Here is a 21,203-nt window from a genome sequence, read left to right as displayed (position 1 = left end):
TGTACTTCTTTAACGCATAAAGAATTCTTTAAAAATGCGTGATATAAATGCAAGAAAAACTTTATTAAACAATTTTTAAAAAATTGTAAAATATGTCTCACACATTAGAGAGAGAATAAAACTTGAAAACTTTTTACTACACCACATGTCAATATTTAAAATAATTTTATGGGAAGAAAGTTGGTTTGCTCTTGTATAATATTTCTTTTTTGGGTTAATTTTGAATGCACCTTGTGAGGAGAAAATAATATATATGGTGTGGTGTGACAATTTATTAAGTAGAGAAGATGGTTTTTGTTTGTATAAAAAGTAAAAGCCAACAGTGACATTTTTAATCACTTTTCTGCCAAAAATGAAAAGACAACGAATTTCTCCTTCTTCTCACGAATTTCTTGTGTGTCTTCAAGAGAAGCTCAATAAAATATGATGCTCATGGAGAGACAAAGAATGAATTGAGAAGGTTAAAAATATGTATGAGGAATGGAAAAACTTTCTTCGTATGCCTTCGATATGTCTCATTAGATATTTGGAGTGTGCGAAGAGCCGAAAAAAAAGGGGCAATTTGCGAGCTCATTTGATGCCACATCAATAGAGAATTTGGGCTCTTTTATATTGTTTTAAATCAAATTATTCCTACATCGCACAATTCTTAAGTGGTCAAATTAATTATATTATATTTTCCAACTCTATTCAATGGGTTGTTTTCTTGTAAATACAATCGTTTTGAACAAAATGGGTATTTAGCACAAATTTTCCCTTTCTCTGTCTTCCAAAATCTCTACTTAAAATCTCCGGAATTAATATTGACTAAGGTCTGTTTGTTATGCTTGTTTTTTTTCGTGTGTTAAGTCTTTGTTGTGAAGAAGAAACATTACTTCTTGGTAAATCAGCTCTAAGATAGTTTCATAACAAATTTTTCATCTTATACAATTTGTGTATTTTTTTATGCACTATCATGATTTTTCTTCATAGAGCTCCATGTCTCACTTCATCTTCTTTCATACACATTTTTTAAGACTTCTTTGCAAAAGACGTGAAATAAAATTAAATTGCATTGCTAAGTTTATGCTGTTGGGACAACATAAATAAATTTTTATTGCATTGGTACCGTGGGATTATCCGTTTTTGCGAAATATTTCAAAATAATGGTTTTTGGAAAAATCTGCTCGAAAAAAGCAAAAATGAAAAACCTTCGAAAAAATTTGCATTTAAAAAAAAAACAAAGATTTTATTATTGAAAAGAATTTCTGCAGATTTCAAGTCAAATGTATGATAATAATTGAGCAAAAACAAGATGATTTTTAATGAGATTTTAATAAGACAAAATTTTGTAATTACAAATTGAGTAATAGAGCTTTGATTTTCCGGGAAAAAATCCACCACAATCTCCCTTTTGCAATTGAGGTGAGATTGTTGTATGATGAAAGAGCTCAATTTTATGCAAATTCTCCATGCTGAGCTTCACTTTGCTTAAAAACAAAACATGTTGCAATAAATGTTTTTTTTTCTATAAACATATTCTCAATTGACGGTGTGATGATTTTTTTGTGGGCGATGAGAAATAAATTTGATGCAATCTCCCAAATTGCCTTTTCACCAGCTTTCCGCTGTAGCTGAATGAATGTAAAAAAAAGACCCAAAGTGGAATGAAATGTTTGTTAATTTTCACCTGGAGGAAATAGAAAGAATGGGTTAATTTCTACCTCTGTGTGTTTTATGATTGTATTATAAATCAATTATGATGGGATTTTTTTATGCACAGTGAGGTGTCGCAAAAGGTTGTATACAAAATACTTATTTAATTTTTGAATTTGTGGGAGAAAATCAGCGAAGGAGTTTATGCAGAAAAATGTTTAAATTTTGAGATGAAACTTGAAAGAAATAGAAAATGAAAAATTAATTTCCCGGAATGAATAAAAAGTTTTAACTTCATCTGCAATAAAATGCAACATTATCTTACAAATTAATCACTCACAACAATCTCTTTGAAATCATTGGAATAGCAGAAAATCCTAATCTCTGATGCAGATAATTTGTCTGTGAGGTGTGTAATGAATTGCTAAGCTACGCACCTTTGAGTACTTTGGAGTAGTGAAATGAGTGATGAATGTGGAAGCTAAAGGTTGGCCATAGATCATGGCACAAGAGTGTATGAGGTAAAATGTAGTGCGAGAAATGGGAGATTTTACAATGAAAAATGCATTTTTTACAATAAAACTCATAATAGAGTTGATTGAGCACAACATCTTGCTGAACGAGACTTCACAAATAATTTCTCTTTTGATACCATCAAATGGAACGTTGCCATTTTTATGCGTATCTCTCTCACTTTTTTTTCCTCCGCACCTTCATCTTATACGCGAAGCAATTGATGTGCAAAGATATTCTTGCAATTTGATGTTTTACCGGCTTGTACAGATGCAATGCAAAATTCCAACACAGCAACGAAAATATTTGTGCTTTCTTCGGTTGAAAATGAAAAGTAACAAAAAAATCATTTTATTTATTTGTTTTTTTCTTCTTAATATCAAAACTCGGTGAAGAACGCACGAGAGTGGAAATTTCATTCATTTTTGTAGCGAGAAATCAATTATTAGCTCACATCTTGAGGCACAATTATTTTTTAGCCACTCAATCATTCAAGTGGCTAAATGATTTGCAAAAGTGTGTCAAAAATCAATTTAAAATATAAACTCATTTCTCTGGCAAATTATTCAAATTAAGAGTTTTCTTTGTGAATTTTCCCCATGGGAGAAGAAGAAGAAAAAAGCAAAAAGAAATAACTTTTCAATTGGAATTTTCTTTTCATTTTTTTTATTCATTGAAGAGGCACTAAAAAAGAAACAATGCCTATATCTAATCTATTTCTCAAAGTCACAGTCAATTATTGCTGTCGTCACTTTTTTGCATCTCAATGTTTGTGAGAAATTTCAATAATTTCACAGTGAATTGCTGAAGAATTCATAAAGCAGGATTATTTCTAACATTGCTGGATTCTTTTAGCGATGAAGCACGTTTAATTTTTATGTGGGTGGAGAAGTATTGTAAATGATCTTTCTTCTGATCTTTCTTGTTGGTTTGATTAAGTTGCAATTTCAATTCTTTTGATGAGATTTTAATGTGAAACTTAGCCTATACCTCAGAGTCATAGATTGTCGAGGTAGGTTGCATTTCACATTAGAATCTAACCACTAGATGTTCTAAAATCAAACAAAATTATCAAATTTACATTTTTGCAAGATTTATGCTTGACTACAGCAAAATCTATCCCATTGCACCATTCTTAGTAAACTAAAGTGGCTTACGAAGATGAAAAATATTCACTTAAGTACAATAAAATTGTATATTCAGTGTGTATTTGTGACTTGAAACAGGTGATTTTCATAATTTTTCCTTCGTGTATATAATCAAAGAGTTTGTGAAACAATCCCGCGATGCAGTTCTTTTTTTTCAAAATATTTCACCAAAGAATCTCTCACAGTTCGTTTTTCATTTTACAATATCATCTCCCGCTAAGACTGTACATGTGTGTTGTCTATTATATACATATATAGCCCAGCAAACATAACTTGTGGGAAATGCGATTGGAAAAAAGAAAGAAAGAAGTATAACTTTGAATTTCTTCTTCAACTTGTTTGAGGCTTCTTTCTCTTTTTTCCCAACCGCCGATGGCCATGTTATACTCTTTCATGCTGAAATTTCTTCATCACTTCTCCTACTCGCTTTAGTTTTTAGTCCACTTTTACGTTGGGCAGAGAGAAGTGCTGCACACAGGTATTAGGAGGAGACTTTATTGTGGTATGATGACGGAGGAAAAAGTCAGTTTGTTCGCGAGTTTCAAACAACGCGGACGTTAAACTCTTTCACTCTGGTGCGCAATTGTGGAAACTTCTTGGGGATCTGTGTGAGGAGGTGATTAAAGAGAATTCGCATAGCACCTGGATTGTGCATGAGTGTTGAGGAGGGAAACTAACAGAATCGCGCGCGCTGAAGAAAATAAGAACCTGTGTCTTCACTGTTGTTCAAAGCTGGAAGATACAGTTGCCCATTGGTGACTCTCCATGCCTGTGGGATTTTTCATCGTGCATAGACTTGAGACTTCTTATGCCAAATGGATGGAATATATACCAAGAATCTGTGTACAGTTAATTTCTTCACAATGGAATGCAATATTTGTGACATTTTATCTATTATAAATTATTTATAGAAATACCTTTTTTGGTGTGCTAAATTCTGTTTTATTTTTTTTGGCTAAAGTTGTTGTTGAAGAATCAAAAAACCTACAAGTGTTGGCTCTCTGCAAAAGTGGTACTGTGCTCTAGGAGTCTGTGCGCGGAAAGTGGAAAGTGTTGAAAATTGCTATTGAAGAGTTGAAGAAAAGTCACCATACAAGTGAAGATTACATTCAAAAAGTAATAAGAAAAATAAGTGACAAAATTGTGAGTGAAACTGAAAGAGAAATTTGGAAAAAGAAAAAGAATTAATTTAAGATTAAAAATTGAGAAGAAGAAAATGGTGAGCGGTGGTGCAGAGGGATTTATGCTAAAATCACAATGTGGCTACAATTTTGGGGCATCATTGACACCACTACAGGTGGCACAGCAGAAAAGGTACTCAGACGGGCAGCTACGTCCCTGGCCACCGATGTACAAAAGCAGCAAATCAAGTGGATACCGTTCGGGGGCATCCACCAAGACGTCCTCATCGAACGGTAGCGGCTTCAACTACTACCTGTACAACAGTGGGCATAGTACAAAGTACAACAATGCGGCGAATTTCCACCAAAAATCCCCAACAAATGCAAAAACAGCACCACCTTTCAATTTAATGCAACAACCCAAAGAGCAGTACTTCCTCACGCCGTCGTACCTGCGGAATGGCGGCATCCAGAAACCATTTCCCGGTGCCAATAATAAGGAAAATGGTCTCCTTATGATTGATCGGGAGCGCTCAAGACGTCTCAGTCGAACATCCCCGCAAACCTTCTCGAATCAACGTACAAGCTGTGCGTGTAGCCGTTCAAAGTCAATGGAGGACATTAGGAATGATGTGGTGGTTGACTGGAATGGACCAACTTTTCGTGCCAAGACTCAGAATTTTCTCAATAATGGTCAAGGGAAGGGGATCAATGGGTTTCATGATAAACTGAATGGCATACGACCATTTACAATTGCCGAGCAGCTCAATAATTGCAAAAATAAACGAAGATCAATGGACAATCTTCTGCAGGTTGACACGAACTACACGCGAAAATTTCAGGTGATCACGAATACCTTCTATCTGTTATATAGAAGTTTCTAACGTGACTTGACTCACTTAACGAATTCATGTCAATTGTGCTCTTTATGCGGGGATATCATTGTATTTAAATTTCTTTTAATTGAAATCAATGTTTTATGCACAAGATCACGATCCTCTTTTTCACTCAATTAAATTGGACAGGAGGACATCTCAATCAATGTCGTGTTTAATTAAAACTACATTGTGCAAGTTTAAAATCCAAGAAAATAGCAAAAAGTCGCGCAAAGTTCTCAAGTGGAACACCTAACTGCGAGATTTGTTGTGGCTTTCTTCATATATGATTTCAACCTCCATAATTCTACTTTTTCCAACAATATACCTTCTTTCTGTTTTTTTTTTTTTTTTTTTTGAGAAATAATAATTTTTTTATATTGTGATTTCACTGCCCAGCAATTTTTTTTAGCTTGTTCTTTTTTCTTTACATTTAAGTGTCTCTGCAATTGCCCAAATTAATTTCACGCGAGCAATCAATGAATTGCCATGTGGAAGTGCCGCATCTCACTTTTTTTCGGTCACAGAACACATGTTCTATAGGCAGCAATGGTAACAACAAGTAGACAATAAACAAGATGTAATTATGTTGTTCAAATAGCAATTTTGGGTAGTGAACGGTTCGAATGAAGATTAATAAGTACTTGGCTGCAAATGGTATGAAATTTTTGTGATTATTTTAAACACATGTACACGAGGGGAGGTGTAAAAGTTTTCAGCCAAAGTGAGAAGAATTATTTTGATGATATTTAATAGAATTTTTTAAAGGGATTCACACTTAAAAAATATATACACATATAAAAGTAAAGTGAAATATATATATAAATGTATAGATATATACATTATATATACATATAAAAATGCAAAGATAAATATATATAAACTGCAAAGATAAAAATTAAATATAGCATGGATGGAACAGTATAAAGCGAAAGAACGGTAAGTAAAACTTACGGGCTGTGATTCTTTCTTTGTCAGTGAAATGTGAAATTGACGGAAAATTGGGGATAGGCAAATTTTGAGGAAGGCTTTCTCGCGCACCGAATCACAGCCAACGCGCAGATATTTTGTGAAATGCCTTAATCGTGGGCGTTGGCTGTGATTCGGTACGCGAGAAAGCCTTCCTCAAAATTTGCCCATCCCCAATTTTCCGTCAATTTCACATTTCACTGACAAAGAAAGAATCACAGCCCGTAAGTTTTACTTACCGTTCTTTCGCTTTATACTGTTCCATCCATGCTATATTTAATTTTTATCTTTGCAGTTTATATATATTTATCTTTGCATTTTTATATGTATATATAATGTATATATCTATACATTTATATATATATTTCACTTTACTTTTATATGTGTATATATAAAACGCCCCGCTTCGCGGGGCGTTAGTCATGCAACTCAAGATATGACATATTAACTTTAAAACGCGATATCTCCGGAACGGCTACATAGATTTTCTTCATTTTTGGCATGGTGGTAGATATTATAGCCAACTATAACATATCAAAATATGAAGCAATTCTATAAAGCGGTGCTCGAGATATTCATCGAAAACTCATCGAAAATTTTGTTTTCGATTTTAGCGCCACTTGCGGTCATTTTTTGAACTTGCAATGTTCCGAGCAGTTGTAGGGCTCGTTAATATCTTTCATTTGACCCCGGGTTGATCAAAATCGGTCAAGCCGTTCTCAAGTTATGGCCGATTTTCGATGAAAAATTGTGGCGGCCATATTGGCTAAACGGCTTGGCCGATTTTCAAAAATGAGGTATCGTTGGAAAGGTCTTGATGGCCCCTACAACATATCAAAATTTCAGCCCTCTAGCTATAATAGCGGCTGAGATATAGCGAAAACAAAATTTGGGGGTTATTCAAAATGGCGGACGGGGGGGTGGGGGAGTGGATTTGACCTCATAATCGGATTTCTTCCACCCGATATTTAAACTTTGCCGTTGACCGCAAGTCTCTATCTACTACCGTTCTCTCGCAATATACCTTTATACTCCGGCCGGACGGACGGACGGACGGACGGAACAATTTTTGGCGCATACGTTTTTTGGAATGTAGGGACCCTAATTCGTGCTCATCCCGAGTTTGAGCCCGATCTGACGACTTTGCATTTTTGAGTGTACACAGAAGCTGTGCTTCTTTGAAGAAAGAATCACAGCTAAAACTTTAGATAAAATATCAGCAATTATTAGCGAAAAAGCACTTTAGGAGAATATATCAGTTATTTTAACAGATTTTAAAAACAAAATTGAGAAAATTTATTCAATGAGGGTATAAAAGCCGATTTAAATAGTCAAAAGAGATAAAGTTATTCAATGAAAGGAAAGTAAAGCTGATTTAATCAGTCATTTTAATGGAAGTTAAATGATTTACTTAAATACAATTTCGCTAAAGTACCTTCACTATTTGAATTAGTCAAAATATTCTTTCTCCGAATAAAACAATTGTCAAATAACTTCCACCAAATGAATTAGTCAAAAAGACCAAATTTTTGATAAAAGTACATAGATGGAAGATATTTGAGAATTAATTTTGGTAAATTAACTGAAGTTTTTTTACCAGTGATAAAATATCTTGATTAATTAGTTTAGAGCGCCATCTGTGGCACAATTATAGGGCATTGTAACGCTATCTGACGAGCAAAATATATATTTTGTTAATTCATACAATTTGCTTGACAAATTCAGGTTTATTCTTCAATGAAAATTGAATTAAAAATATTTCTGCAAAATGAATTTTTAATTCAATATTTTTTTATGTTTAGGAAGTTTACTTTATGACGCCATCTACTGTACAAATTAAATAAATCGCGCCATCTACTGTCCTAAGCCATGAACTTCTGCACCGTTCTTTACTATAAGAATACATCGCCCATGACTTTTTATGCTCTTTTTCTTGAAAAAAAAAATTTAATGAGATTTTTTTTTATGCGCGATGTTCATCTATGAGAACATAATCAAGATCATTTGACTTTTTGGCAATAAATAAAAACACGCAAAATATTTTTCATTTGTGGACATTTTTGGGTGAAAATTCAGGGATAATTCCGCCCACAGGAAATCACACGGTTGTGTTGTTTTTTTTTAATCGAGGAGTGTGTGGTAATTGAGTGAGAAGACCAATTGATGAAATGCCCATTTTTGCCAAAGTGTTTTTGTGCTGACATTGACGCTCAATCGTGGAGCGAGCATAATAATTGTTAGCATGCTGATAGTCAAAACATTCCACACTCATTGATTTTCCACCCACACGCGAAAAAAGAATCTATATTTACACATTTTTATTATTTTTCACCATAAAAACAGAAAAATTTGGAGGAAAAAAAATTCCTCAAATATTTGGACAAGTGTTGACAATGAATTTTCAAATCTTTGATTTTTTTCCCTTGATATGAATCAGTTGCGGAAAATCACTCAAGATAAACGTACGAAGATTTAGTTTTTTTTTCAGTGCACTTCCTTGTGCACAGGAAAAATTCATCTCATTCTAGTTGAGCACAAATTCCCATTAGAAGTGTTTGTTGCGGCACAAAAAGTGGAGAAAAGAAAAAAATTAAGAAAATTATGGTAAATCCTAATCTAATGCGGGGGATTTTGTTAATTAAGAAGAAAATAAAAAAAGAAGTTGAACGATATAAAATGATTGGAATTTAATTTGAGAGAAAGACGATAAAAAAGCAAAGTATAAAGTGAAGGTGTTGCGGAAGAAAATTTAAATGAAACAATTCAAAGTGTAATTAGATGGTATTTAGAGAGGCAAATTTGTAATGAGAGATTTTAATGTTTGTTTTTTTTGAAAAATTTAATTGCTGACGGAAAATGTGAATGAAATGATGAACGTTTTAGGAATTAATTTTTACCTAAATGATTTTTTTTTCTTGCTTACAGCCTCTTCAAGCGAACGAAGCTCGCCCCAAATTTGTCGCTGTCACGAGTATTGAGGATGTTCAGGCTGTACGATGTGCGGAATTCCATCCCAATGGGAAGGTTTATGCAGTCGGATCAAATTCAAAGACATTCCGTATCTGCGAGTATCCCATTTTAGAGAACATTCGGTGAGTTTGAGAAGACTTTTTTTTTTCAAAGAGATTCGAAGAATAAAATGTTTTTTTTCGTGTTGCAGAGAAAGTCACACAACATACCAGCCTCATGTCCTTTTTAAGCGGACAAAGCACCACAAGGGCTCCATCTACTGCATGGCATGGTCACCGCAGGGAGATCTCGTGGCTACGGGCTCCAATGATAAGACTGTGAAGCTGATGCACTACAATGAGGAGCAGCAGCAGCTTGAGGGCAGCGAAGTTGAGCTCACAATGCACGATGGGACAGTGCGGGATCTCTGCTTCATCGAGGACAGCACCAATAAAGTTAGTTTGCTCATTAGTGGTGGAGCTGGTGATTGCAAAATCTACGTGACAGATTGTGGCTCATCGACGCCCTTCCAGGCCTACAGTGGGCACGGTGGGCATGTATTGTCTCTCTTCAACTGGGGTGGTGCTATGTTTGTTTCCGGATCGCAGGTTTGTGCATTCATTCAGGCGACAAAGATTAGATTTTCTTTTTTACCAAAAATAAAAATCCTTTACAGGATAAAACTGTGAGATTCTGGGATCTCCGGTCGAGAGGATGTGTAAATATTGTGACACCAGCAACTGTTCCGGGTTCCCGGCAGGGATCCCCAGTGGCGGCGGTATGTGTTGACCCATCTGGACGTTTATTGGTGTCTGGACATGAGGATAGTTCGTGCGTTCTATTTGATATTCGTGGAAATCGTCCCATTCAGTGCTTCAAGCCACATGCATCGGATATCAGGTGAGTCTGTGGTGCAGGTAAATGTTTTTTATCAAATGATTCTAAAATTGCCAAAAAAAAATCTCTGTCTGCCCGTGCAGATCCATAAGATTCTCCCCATCTGCATACTATTTGCTCACCGCTGGGTATGACAATAAGTTGGTGCTGACGGATCTGCAGGGGGATCTCACGATGCCCCTGCCGTCGGTTGTTGTGGCGCAACATGCGGACAAAGTGATTTCCGGACGATGGCATCCTACGGATTTCTCATTCCTGTCCACATCCGCCGACAAGACGGCAACACTGTGGGCATTGCCGCCAATCTAAAAAAAATCAACCTCAACTCACGTGCTAATCAGTGGCAATGTCAGAGAACGAGAGAGAGAGGAGAGAGTTAATCGATTGCAAAGGTGCATTAACATTTAATTACATTTTCTTACCCCCTCGTTCCTCCCCCTTCCTCGTTATGGCGTTTTTTTGTGTAATTTATTAATTTACAGAGTTTATATGTTCATTTTTTTTACAACACTTACTCATCCTCTGTGTACAGTGGACTGGAAAATTATATATACATTTTATCATCAATCGCTCGCTAATTTATTAAAAAACGTACCCTTTTCCCCTTTTTTTTTAATCATCCTCCATGGTATTTTCTTGTTATTTTTTTTTAATCTTATTCATGACTAAAAGCATTTATGAGTCTCAAATGACTTGTACACAGAGATGACTAAAGAAGGTGATGATTTAATATTCTTTATCTAACTAAAAGATAAAATGCAACATTTTTTTTCTACAAAAAAGTTCTTTTTTATATACAAGAATTATTCCTAAAGAAAATTTCCCTCTTTAAATAAATTAAAGTGAACAAAAAAAAATCAAAATGAAATATGTAACTAATTAAAAAAACTTATTAAAAAGATCCTTTCCCTATTTACTTATTAAAATGAAAGGATAGCATTAAAGAAGAAAAAAAATTTAAAATGCAAATAATAAATGTGTTGTAGATTTTTAATATTAAAAAAAGAACACAAAAAACAACACACATTAAACTCTATTGAAAGCTTCTGTTAAAAAAACTGTTGCAGAAAATAAAAAAGTAGTTGAATGTTTTAAAGAAAAAAAAAGAAAAATCCGCAAAGGATGTGTAAAAAGAAAAAAATATTTGGATGGGCTAAAGGCGAAGAAAAGTGGTTCATTTTATATAATAGGCATTGTAATAATGGCAATTTATACGTATATATTATTACTAACTTATAGTAATTTTGTCGATGTATTTTTCCAAACACACACAATACACTCACCCGAAACACAAATAAAAAGAGAAACAGAAGATTTACTACTAAAAAAAATTGTTCTTTTGAGACTCGAAAAAAAATCAAAAAGGATTTCAGGGAAGGATAAAAAAAATTTAGGATCGTTCTTTTGTATCCCGCGGAGGTGAGGTGAATAAGCAGAGTGTTCCCTCTTTGCCATTGAATAAATCTTCAGTGTGGCCTTCCATGGCCACGGTCAACGCGGCAAACCCATCTGACCACACCAATAAGTTGATCTATTTCGCAGCTGACAGAGATGTATTCCGTTGGAGGTTCCAATGCGCAACCCAAGCAGCACGAAATTGGGAAAATAAATAAATAAATATTTTTTTAAAGTTTTAAATGTTTTTCGTTTTTCTGTCTTTTGTGTGTTTTTTAGCAATGTTTTTATACTTCAGTAGCTTCCACTGGATTGGTTGAAATTTAGGAAGTCGAAAAAAGAGAAAACTTTAACCCTTTCAGGTTCTTCAAGTCATTCGATGACTCAAAGGTGAAATATTTTATTTTTGTGAATTTTAATGGGACCGCATTTACTCAAATTCAACGCATTTCTAAAGTTGAAACAAAATTTAATTCATTTAAATTCAGGACAATAAAACGTTTCACCATTGAGTATGAATATTGTGTTATAAAATCATAAAGATTAATTTTTTTACCCTTTGACGTCCACATGAAACACTCGATCTTCTCATCGCAATATTTATTCTATTGATGATCTCAGAAGATATTTTTTGGGTCAAAAGAGACGTTGGAAAATCCGTTAACGGCTGTTGAAAATTGACGACTCGAAATATTGGGTTAATTCTGCTAAAAATCTTTTCTTTTATAACAATTCGTCAGTTATAAAATTTTAGGTATTCTGGGAAAAATCTTTTAAGATTTTAACATTTTATTTCATTTTCTACATGTGTTTTTGAAGGAAAATTACTTTTACAAGACTTATAAAAAATATTTCTGACTATTTTCTGAAACAACTAATTCTTTCTTTTGTTTTTATATAAAACACGTCAATAGAATGATTTGAAAACATTAACTGTCAAAATCTTACAACACCTTCTAAGGTAGAAAATAAAAGAAAATATTTTTATCAGAATATATCCTTTTGCCTAAAATTTGGCGTAAAAATTTAGACGTTTTTTGAATGAGAAATTTTTTCTTTTTAATTTTCAATTTCAATTTATCGCTGAAAAAACAACGTTAGTTAAATAATAAATTTCCGCTTTCAAATTATCACAAATTGTGACTTTTTATGCTTCTGTGACGAAATTTCCTGACAATTTCTGCTACCTATTCAAATATTCTAAAAATAACCGCGGTAAAAAAAGGTTTGGCAAGTAAATAAATTTAATATTAATGAAGCTTTAAAGTTTTTATAAGCCACGTCTTTCACTCTCACCGTGACCTTTCATTCAGCAATATTATTGCAAAATCACAAATTAAGAAAATTTTCCAAAAGAAAGAAAAAACTCATTGAGTGCTGCTTGGGTTGTGCCCGAGTTCTCTCTCTTTCTCTTCATTGCGTCCCCATTAGAAGGGCAAACAAGTTGCAATGAACTGAATAGATGCCTCGAAGCGCTTTTCCTCGTCACATACCGGGAAGAGCATCCATATAACATTTTATCGACAGGTTTTATGCGAAGCCACATATTATGTATTTTAACCTGGAGAAGTTTCTCACAGAGAGCCTTGCCCATCCTGCTCACACGCCCAGGTGATGGTTTTGCCTTTTCTTCTTTTTTTTTACCTTCCCCGCATTCGCGTGGAGAGAGATTTTCGTTGTGTGCCACACACAATCACCTCACTGAAAAGGGAAGTACAGCCACAGAGCCTTTCTTCTTCGGATCGCATTCTGATCGTGATTTTGGTGTGACGAGTATTTCGCGCGCGCGACCTCTCCGCGCGGTATTTTCCATTAATTATTTCTCATTGTAACGTACAAGAAGTAAGAATAAAAAAAAAGTGCAACAGCGAGGGGAAATCAATTGATTCCAATCGCGCGTGTTTCCAATCGATAATGTGAGATGTGCATCGTGTGGTGTGCATTTGATGTACATTTGTGGCGCTCGGTGGGGCAATTTGATCAAATTTCTGCATTGTTAGGCACTTAATCAGAAGCACATTTCTCCAACTAAGGCACATACTAATATATTTTCTTGTCACTTTATGCCCTCGGCACATTTTGTGCAGAATTGAGTGCCAACAGCAACAACAAAAAAATTGTGAGTCTCTTGCAAGTGAAATGCTTCAAGTGGTGGCGGTATAGTACTACTATATATATTGAAATGAAAAGGAGTGCGCCTCTATGAAGAAAAAAATCAAAGGGGCATTTAGCTGGCTAAACAATGTGTCTGTTATCATATTCGATTTGAATTTAATGAGTGAAAATGTGGAATCAATTCTTTCAAAAATCTTTTTTACAACTTGATAGAAAAAAAAAGAGTTTTAGATGATGAAAATTGAATTTTCGATTAAAATTTTCATTCAAATAATTTTATTGAATGCTGACGTTTCGAGAATCTTGCGCCCTTCTTCAGAGCGTTAAGTGTTTTGAATATAAATCATATTTTAAGACAAAGAGAAGGGAGGAAGCAAATTGTCAGCATTGAAAAAAAATATTTAAACGAATTTTTATTTCAAAAATTCAATTTAACAAATACAAAAATGAAAGAAATCTTTGCAAAAATTAACTCAAAATTTTCACTTGTACAATTAAAAAAAATCAATAAAATAAGTTCAGCAAAGTGTTAAATTCGATTTTGAGTGCGTAGTAATAACATAAAAAGTTTTTATTTTCATAAAAGTCAAAAAATTCTGTTAATTGTTGATTGAGAATTTAGTTTTTTTTTTTAGAAAAATTTGATATCACACTTCAGAATTTTAAAAAAAAATTTCAGCACCACATAATTTTAAACAGTTTGTTCTAGAAATCCTTAAAAAATTAAGGTCTTTAAAGCTTTGTGTATAAAAGTGTAGTAGTTTTTTTTGCGTATATCACGTGAATTATTAATGTAGAGCTTTATGGAATTTTTATGAGTTCAACGACTTTTCATTTCAAAACAGTTTTCTTTTCAACCTCTAATTTGCCTTCATTTTGTGCAAAATAATAATAATAAATTTAAGTTTAAAAAAAAATAGAGAAACGTCTCAAGATATCGACGTGCCCGAAGATTATGAACCATATTCCTATCTTTTAACGCAGGAGTAATCTTCGGGCGTGTCGATATGTTTCAACTTTCTCTTTAAAAAAATATTTGAATCTGTTCTTTGATAAATTATCAAAGAGGTTATTCTACGTAAATTTAACGTATTTATAGGTTGGAAAAAAGATTAAATTGATTTAAATTCCTATGATAAGAATGGACTTGAAAGAGTTAATTAGGTTAATTGAATTGAGACGGAAATATTCTTTTAATTTTTATTTTCTCGTATTTATTCTCTTGCAAGTAGGCCTGAAGAAGAAGGAAATTCAAACTCACGAAACGTCGCAATAGAATAAAAATGTAACAAGATAAAAAAACTAAGAGCTTTTCCCTTTAAAAAATTCTCAATTCGTTTCTGCCGTAAAAAAAATTTAATTTTTCAAGCTTAAAAGTGAAAACAACGTGAGGAGTTTCTCATTTGACCAATTTAATTCGAAATCACGTGCTCGTTAAATATTTTTGCGGGACGTTTGTGATTTTTTTCTAGCAACTTGCCGGCGGGCAATTTTTTTTTACTTCAGCTAAATGCCCCTTTAGTCCAGCATACAACACACATTATTAAAGTAAGTTGTTCATATTGTTTCACATGAACCATACTCATAATAATAAAAATAAGACGGGCGGCATCGAATGAACTCTGCAGTGTGGAAGTCGAGCAGTTTGTTTAGAGGCACCGAGAAGTGCAGTGCGTGATTCACTTTAGCTGCTGCACAAATACCGCGCGCAGTCCCCTCGCGTGCCCCGTGTGTATGGTGAACTACTTACGGGTCACCCTTTTCGCGCGATAATGTAAACCCCGCAATTTTGTGTTTTGTGATTCTAGCCTCAAGGAATTTCACACGAAGCTTAAGTAAAGAATTCCAAAAAATATGTGTGAGAAGTTTGTGTGGAAAAAAATCATCTTAAAAGCAATTTATTGAGAAAAATAATTTCAAATATTTAATTAAATGTGACGCATGGGTTTCATTTATTTTTTCTTTTAGTACACAACTTATCTCGGTGGATTGTGTAAAAGTCAAGAAGTGATTTTGCCGTATTACTCACATTTTTTTTATTGTCGCGCCGCATATTTTTTGTTGAACTTTATCGGAAAAAAAAATTCCAATCAACGGCTGAATGCATGAAGAAAATACAGTCGTGAGGTCAAAAATCCACTCAGGTGAGTTCCTCGAGTATATTTATTTATTTTCTATTTAATCGGTGTGGCGCAAAGAACATTTATAAATTTATTAGGAAGACACAGAGCGATCCCCATTCCTTGAAATTAAAATTTGCGATTTATTCTGAATTGAGAATATTTTCTTCTTAGTTCGTCGTACGATTGAACCGTAAATAATAATAATTTTTTAAACCAATCTATTTAACATAGAATGTTGTTCTGATTTTTTAACACGCGTTAGCACTATTAGAGATGCCTCCAGAGAAATATATTCTGTGAGGAGAATCACTTATCTTGGACGTCATTGATTTTATCCACACCCCATTTAGGGAGATCATTCTCACATCAGGAAAGTGCTAATTGGGTAAATGGGGGAGAAAAAGAATTTTACTAAAAATAACTCCCTCGCACTAAAATGGGTTTATACGTGTGGAGTCCCATAAGCTATATTTATCACCACTCAATATATTTATCAATTTCCCCGTTTGTATTTTCAATGGCCTGTGCCCAAATGGAGTGAAAATTGCGCGCGAATGAGGCACGAGATCAGCTTTGACCTTTAGCGGAAATGAAGCATTTCTCAAGTGCTGCCAACCCCCTGTATACATACATAGATGATGGATGGGAGGAAGCTTTGGGTGGCGAATGGAATTTTCCTCACTTTAGCACCTTTCTGTGCTCTACCTATGGCAAGAAGATTTTTGACGATATTCACAAAAGAATTTCTGGAGCACGTGCGACACGAGGTGGATGCCCGTGTTTTATTTACTTTTTTTTTTTGGGAAAATAGACAAATTGAATTACAAATATTATTTTTAGGTCAATTTTGTTGCGGGGAAATCCATCTGGAAGATTGCTTTTAGCAAAATAGCCAGAAAAACAATATTTTACACGCCCATAGGCTCAAGAATATTTTTTTTTTACAAATAAAATCACAACCAATAGAAAGTTTTGACCCTGGCGTAAGCAAAATATTTTTCAAACGCAATTTGAAACTTTTAAAGCTCATACTTAGCTGAGAAGTTACTGCCAAGTTTCCCGAACGTAAAAAGCAAATATGTGTACCTATAATTTTATTAAATTATTCGCAATGGAATGTCTCGCAAATGTCTCAAAGAGAAGAGAAAAAATGCAATTTCTTCTTAAATTGCAAAATAAATTAAATAATCTTGAGTTCTTTTTCTTGCTTATTCTTATGCCTTGGTGCCTATATTTTCTTCCTCATTGCAGAGATTGATTTTCTATTTGTTAGAAGAAAATGTTTAGCATGTGTTTTGAATTTATTCTGGGAAGAAATTAGTCAAAGTTGTAAATAATATTTGCGAATGGTGCACATTAAGATGTTGACTACAATGTCTGACATGACATGATTTTCTTCTCATTCTTGAGCACATACAGAGAGTTAATTGATTGTACATGAAGGAGTTTATTCATTTCAGGCTCCACGTGATATTTATCAAGGATACACAGCAAGGACATAAAACAGAAATTAATTTTAGGGTGTGTTTGGGGATTTCTTTTAATTAAAAGACCGCTAAAATGAGGTTTAGAAGAACGATTTAGAAAAATATTTATAAAGATTGGAATTATTAAATCATATTTTGAGTTTATTCGTTTAGTTCTAAAGTTTAAACGCTTCTAACGTTTTAATAAACAAAAGTTCGTCTCTTTATAAGGTGGAAAATTTCTTTTTTTAAAAATTTTTCAATGGAATTTCTAGGCTTTTCTTTTGGTTTTTAAAGAAAAACTTGAAATACTTTCAGTTTTCCCGTGAAAAAATTCCAGAAAAAAATTGCTTGACAATGCAAAGCCACGCCCCCATTTTATCACAATTTCTTTGAAAAAAAAATTAAGAAAAACTTCCCAAGTGAAGAGAAAACTAACATAATCAACCCGCATGAGCAGAATCGTCAATTAAACAAAACACCTCCTTCTAATTAAGACGACAAAAAAAGAACTTTTCTGATCACAGAGAGCAATATATGAATTACGTGATCTTACGGGAAAATATCTCGTGCCTCGAGTGCTATACACACCATGAGATAAACCCAATTTATTGATGAACACCCTCCTCTATCAGCGATATGCCACTTGTGGGTGCTTTATATATTTATAGACTCATCACCTGCCCTGGATAAATGTTGTGAGATTTCCCATATCAGCGATTGAGGAGCTCTCCGGGGGATACGACAGTGTCTCCTCAATATAACGCAGAAAGCCCCCTGAGGGAGTGCCAAGAAAATGGGAAATGATTGCGAGGCAATGAGTAGGAAATAGCAAGCAAGAAAAAATAAAAGGAATGACAAATCATGAGGCACGCAATGATAGAAAATAAATTGCGCGCAATGATGAATGTGAGGCGGATTATCTTCCACCCAATTTTCCGCAGCCATGTGATTGTCTTTGGAAATCTGATACACACTGCCAGACGTTTAAATTGCCAGACACAATAATTCCCAGGAAACGCACGAAATTCCCCCCACGAAAATGAAAAAAAAAGTGAATCTCTGAGAGAAGAAATTCAATCTGACCAAAGTATCAAAGCGTCGAGCTTTCCAGAAATGGCATTAAAATGAATTAAGAAAAAAATAAAGAGAGCGAGAGAGAAAAGCTCATTGACAAATAAATCTCAAATGCTACACTAAGCTGTGGGGATTGGTGCAGCATTAAAAGCTCAATCTCATTGAGCAGAGAAAAAATGGTGGGAGATGGAGAAAATCAATGCACGACACAATTAATAATTATCTACGCGGGATTTAGCATTGGGTCAAGGTGGAAAGTGACAGAGAATTTGACTTTGTTCTATAATTGGAATTAAATCCATAATGCCGACAAGGTGATGTCCACTAAACTTTCTGCAAATCCCCAGGATGATGTGTTGATTTTTTTTTCTTTTTCTGTTTCACTTTATTTATGCAAAAAAGCTCAACATCATGCAAAATCACATTGGAGCAATTTATAAATCATTGCATTGGCTGAATGCAAGTTGTGCCAAAATTGCATGCCAAGTGCATCAACAGATTTCAACTATTCATCATTCTTTTTCGCGTGTTGTGAATGTTGTTGTAGTATATGTAGTTCTAAAAGCATAAGAGAGCTTTCATCCAGGAAATGCAGATGCAATTAAATTACGGAAACATTTTCATTGTCTCACATTTCAGTTAGAAAAAAAAGGAGGTTATTCGTATTTGTATGAAAAATCCTCTCATTTGTGGAGACATTTTTCATGTTTTGAATTTAAAAAAAAAAATCAAAAAAAATATTTAAACGATTTTGTCTTTTGCAAGCTTTCATCAGCTTACAGATTTTAATAAAACAATGCGCATATAATATTAAAATTAAATTACAGCATCAGTAACTTTTTTAATCAGAGTTTAACAAAGTTTCTAATTATTTATTGGTGCGGTTTTGAGAAAAGCTCGTGTGTGTAGCTGTGAAGGGGATGCAAAAGTGCATCAAAAGGGTGATGTGACGAGGGGGCGGTTCCTCCTACAACATCCTCAAATTGCTAACAAATTGTCTCTTGCTGTGAAATTCATTACCATATTAATGAAACTCCCGTGCCGGAGGGAATTTAATATAAACAGTACGTCATTCTCATATTTTCTCAGTGCTAGCTGCAACCACCTCCAAGCGGAGACAACATGCCAGATAATTTTCCTGACATTGATTTGCGCGCGAGGAAATTTCACAACCATAAAGAAAACTCTCTGAGTGAGGGGGGATGGGAGACGTATATTTGGAGTGTGTGTGCCAATGACGAAAATATGGCACAAAATCGCGAGATAAGTCTCACAAAATTTATTGCTATTTGCAACGAGATGAGATTTGCGATTACGCGCGTCTTATGTATCTCGTGACACTTTTTTTATATTCCTAGGTGGGGAGTATAGGTTTCTTTTATATTGGCAATCGATGATATTCATGACATTCATGGGATATTCTACGACATTTTTAAATTAGGGTTGTTTGGTGTGAAATAGCCGCGGGAATTATATTCAAAAAGGGATTTTTGGAAACAAATAATTTTTTAATTAAAGAACACTAAGAGATGAATTAAGAAGAAAAAGACTAAGAATCAAGATTTATGAAGATTAAGATTACTGTGGGAGTCAAACGCAATTAATTAATAATTAATCTCGCAATAATAGGTAATATTAATAAAATATCCCCAATTATTAATGCCTGAGGAAGGAGAAATAAAGCTCCGAAACGTTGCAGAAGTAATAAAAGAGTATTTTCAAAAGGTCAGGTCCCGCGTTTGACTCCCACAACATTGTAAATTGACCGAATCTCCAATATTAAGATTACTAAACCTTAACGGCTGTTGCATTCAAACCAGAAACTTATGACAATTTGTCCAATTCTAACGTTTGACGTTACCTTTCATCGTCTTGACGTTTGTTTTTCATTTTTTCAATTTTAATTTTTTCGAGCCTAACGTCGTCTTAACACACAAACAGCCCATAATTTGTTTTCTGTACGATCTTATTTCCAAAATTCAACGTTTTTTCTCAATGTTTGACGTTTCTTTTCTAACGTATAATATTTTGTAAGGTTGAAAAAAAAATTTTATTTTTTTTTCGTGAGATTTTTGATTTTTTTTATTTGAATTGTAAAGAAAACTTAAACTGTTTTCTGATCTTTTAAGATGCTGAGGCACCTAAACACCTTATCTGTCTGAAAAAATAGATCTGCAGGAAATTCTCCTTTTTCTTCAATAGAAAACATAAAAAATCTCTTTAAAAAATCGTTCTTTTGGCAATAAAAGACAAATTCCTCAACCTCGATGACGGTCATTACATTCAATTCGTCTCTCTTGTATTTTATGTCTTTTGAAATACTTTTTTTTGGCAAAAGCTCTTCAGGTTTTTTTTTTCATACTGTGGAAGGAGGCAGACACTAAACACATTCCACCAAAGAGAGGAAAGTTTTTAGTGCAAAAATGAAAGGAAACTCACGTGATTTCAAACTCAACCAGCATGGCAAATAATAAACTAATGGAGGTGAATAGCAAATTGATGGGAGTATACTCAAAAGAGAAAAACAACCAAGGATGGTATTGAAAAAAAAATACTTAACCCACCAGCTCAATGGGTGAAAGATTTTGTATTTACATACTGCGAGTACATGACTTAGAAATCTTCCAGCAAATATGGGTGAATGTCTTTTTTTCTTCTTCTCAACATCGCCTCAAGTTAAATGTGGCGTATTATATGTAGTAGGTACGTGAAGAATAATTTCTGGGAGTGCCTGGAAAACAACATTATTTTCGCATACAAAAATCACATGGTGTGTTCTTCAACAAAAAAAATAAGACAAGACATTGATGATTGCATTAAGTCACACACCAGAAAATAAAAAGAAAAAAAAAGAATTTAATTTTCCAACCCTCCGCAAATTGATTCCGGTAGTGGCGGTTAGTTACAACGTGTGTATAGA

General features: G+C 34.0%; 2 protein-coding genes across 10 annotated transcripts in view; both read left to right on the top strand.

Annotated features, from left to right (window-relative positions):
- LOC129792166 (WD repeat-containing protein 47) overlaps nt 1-10,964 on the top strand; it is a 34,732-nt gene extending 23,768 nt beyond the window's left edge. For all 6 annotated transcript variants that reach the window (XM_055830966.1, XM_055830964.1, XM_055830965.1 and 3 more), the window contains 4 exons: nt 9,187-9,353; nt 9,422-9,818; nt 9,887-10,110; nt 10,191-10,964. In XM_055830966.1, coding sequence (XP_055686941.1) covers nt 9,187-9,353; nt 9,422-9,818; nt 9,887-10,110; nt 10,191-10,416 — 1,014 coding nt within the window. In that variant the 3' untranslated portion in view covers nt 10,417-10,964. The remainder of the gene's footprint in view (nt 1-9,186; nt 9,354-9,421; nt 9,819-9,886; nt 10,111-10,190) is intronic.
- A 2,638-nt stretch (nt 10,965-13,602) lies between these two features.
- Nucleotides 13,603-21,203, top strand: part of LOC129792165 (band 3 anion transport protein) — a 39,927-nt gene continuing 32,326 nt past the window's right edge. For 2 of the 4 annotated variants that reach the window (XM_055830962.1, XM_055830955.1), the window contains exon 1: nt 15,256-15,761. The gene's annotated coding sequence lies outside the window, so the exon portion shown is untranslated. Of the gene's footprint in view, nt 13,622-14,872; nt 15,762-21,203 lie in introns of those variants that run through there. The other 2 variants (XM_055830957.1, XM_055830959.1) reach the window with 2 other exon arrangements.

The sequence above is a fragment of the Lutzomyia longipalpis genome, chromosome 3 (assembly GCF_024334085.1).
Source record: "Lutzomyia longipalpis isolate SR_M1_2022 chromosome 3, ASM2433408v1".
Classification (NCBI taxonomy): domain Eukaryota; kingdom Metazoa; phylum Arthropoda; class Insecta; order Diptera; family Psychodidae; genus Lutzomyia; species Lutzomyia longipalpis.
Note: the sequence above shows the minus strand (reverse complement) of the source record. Positions and strands in the feature narration are given on the sequence as shown.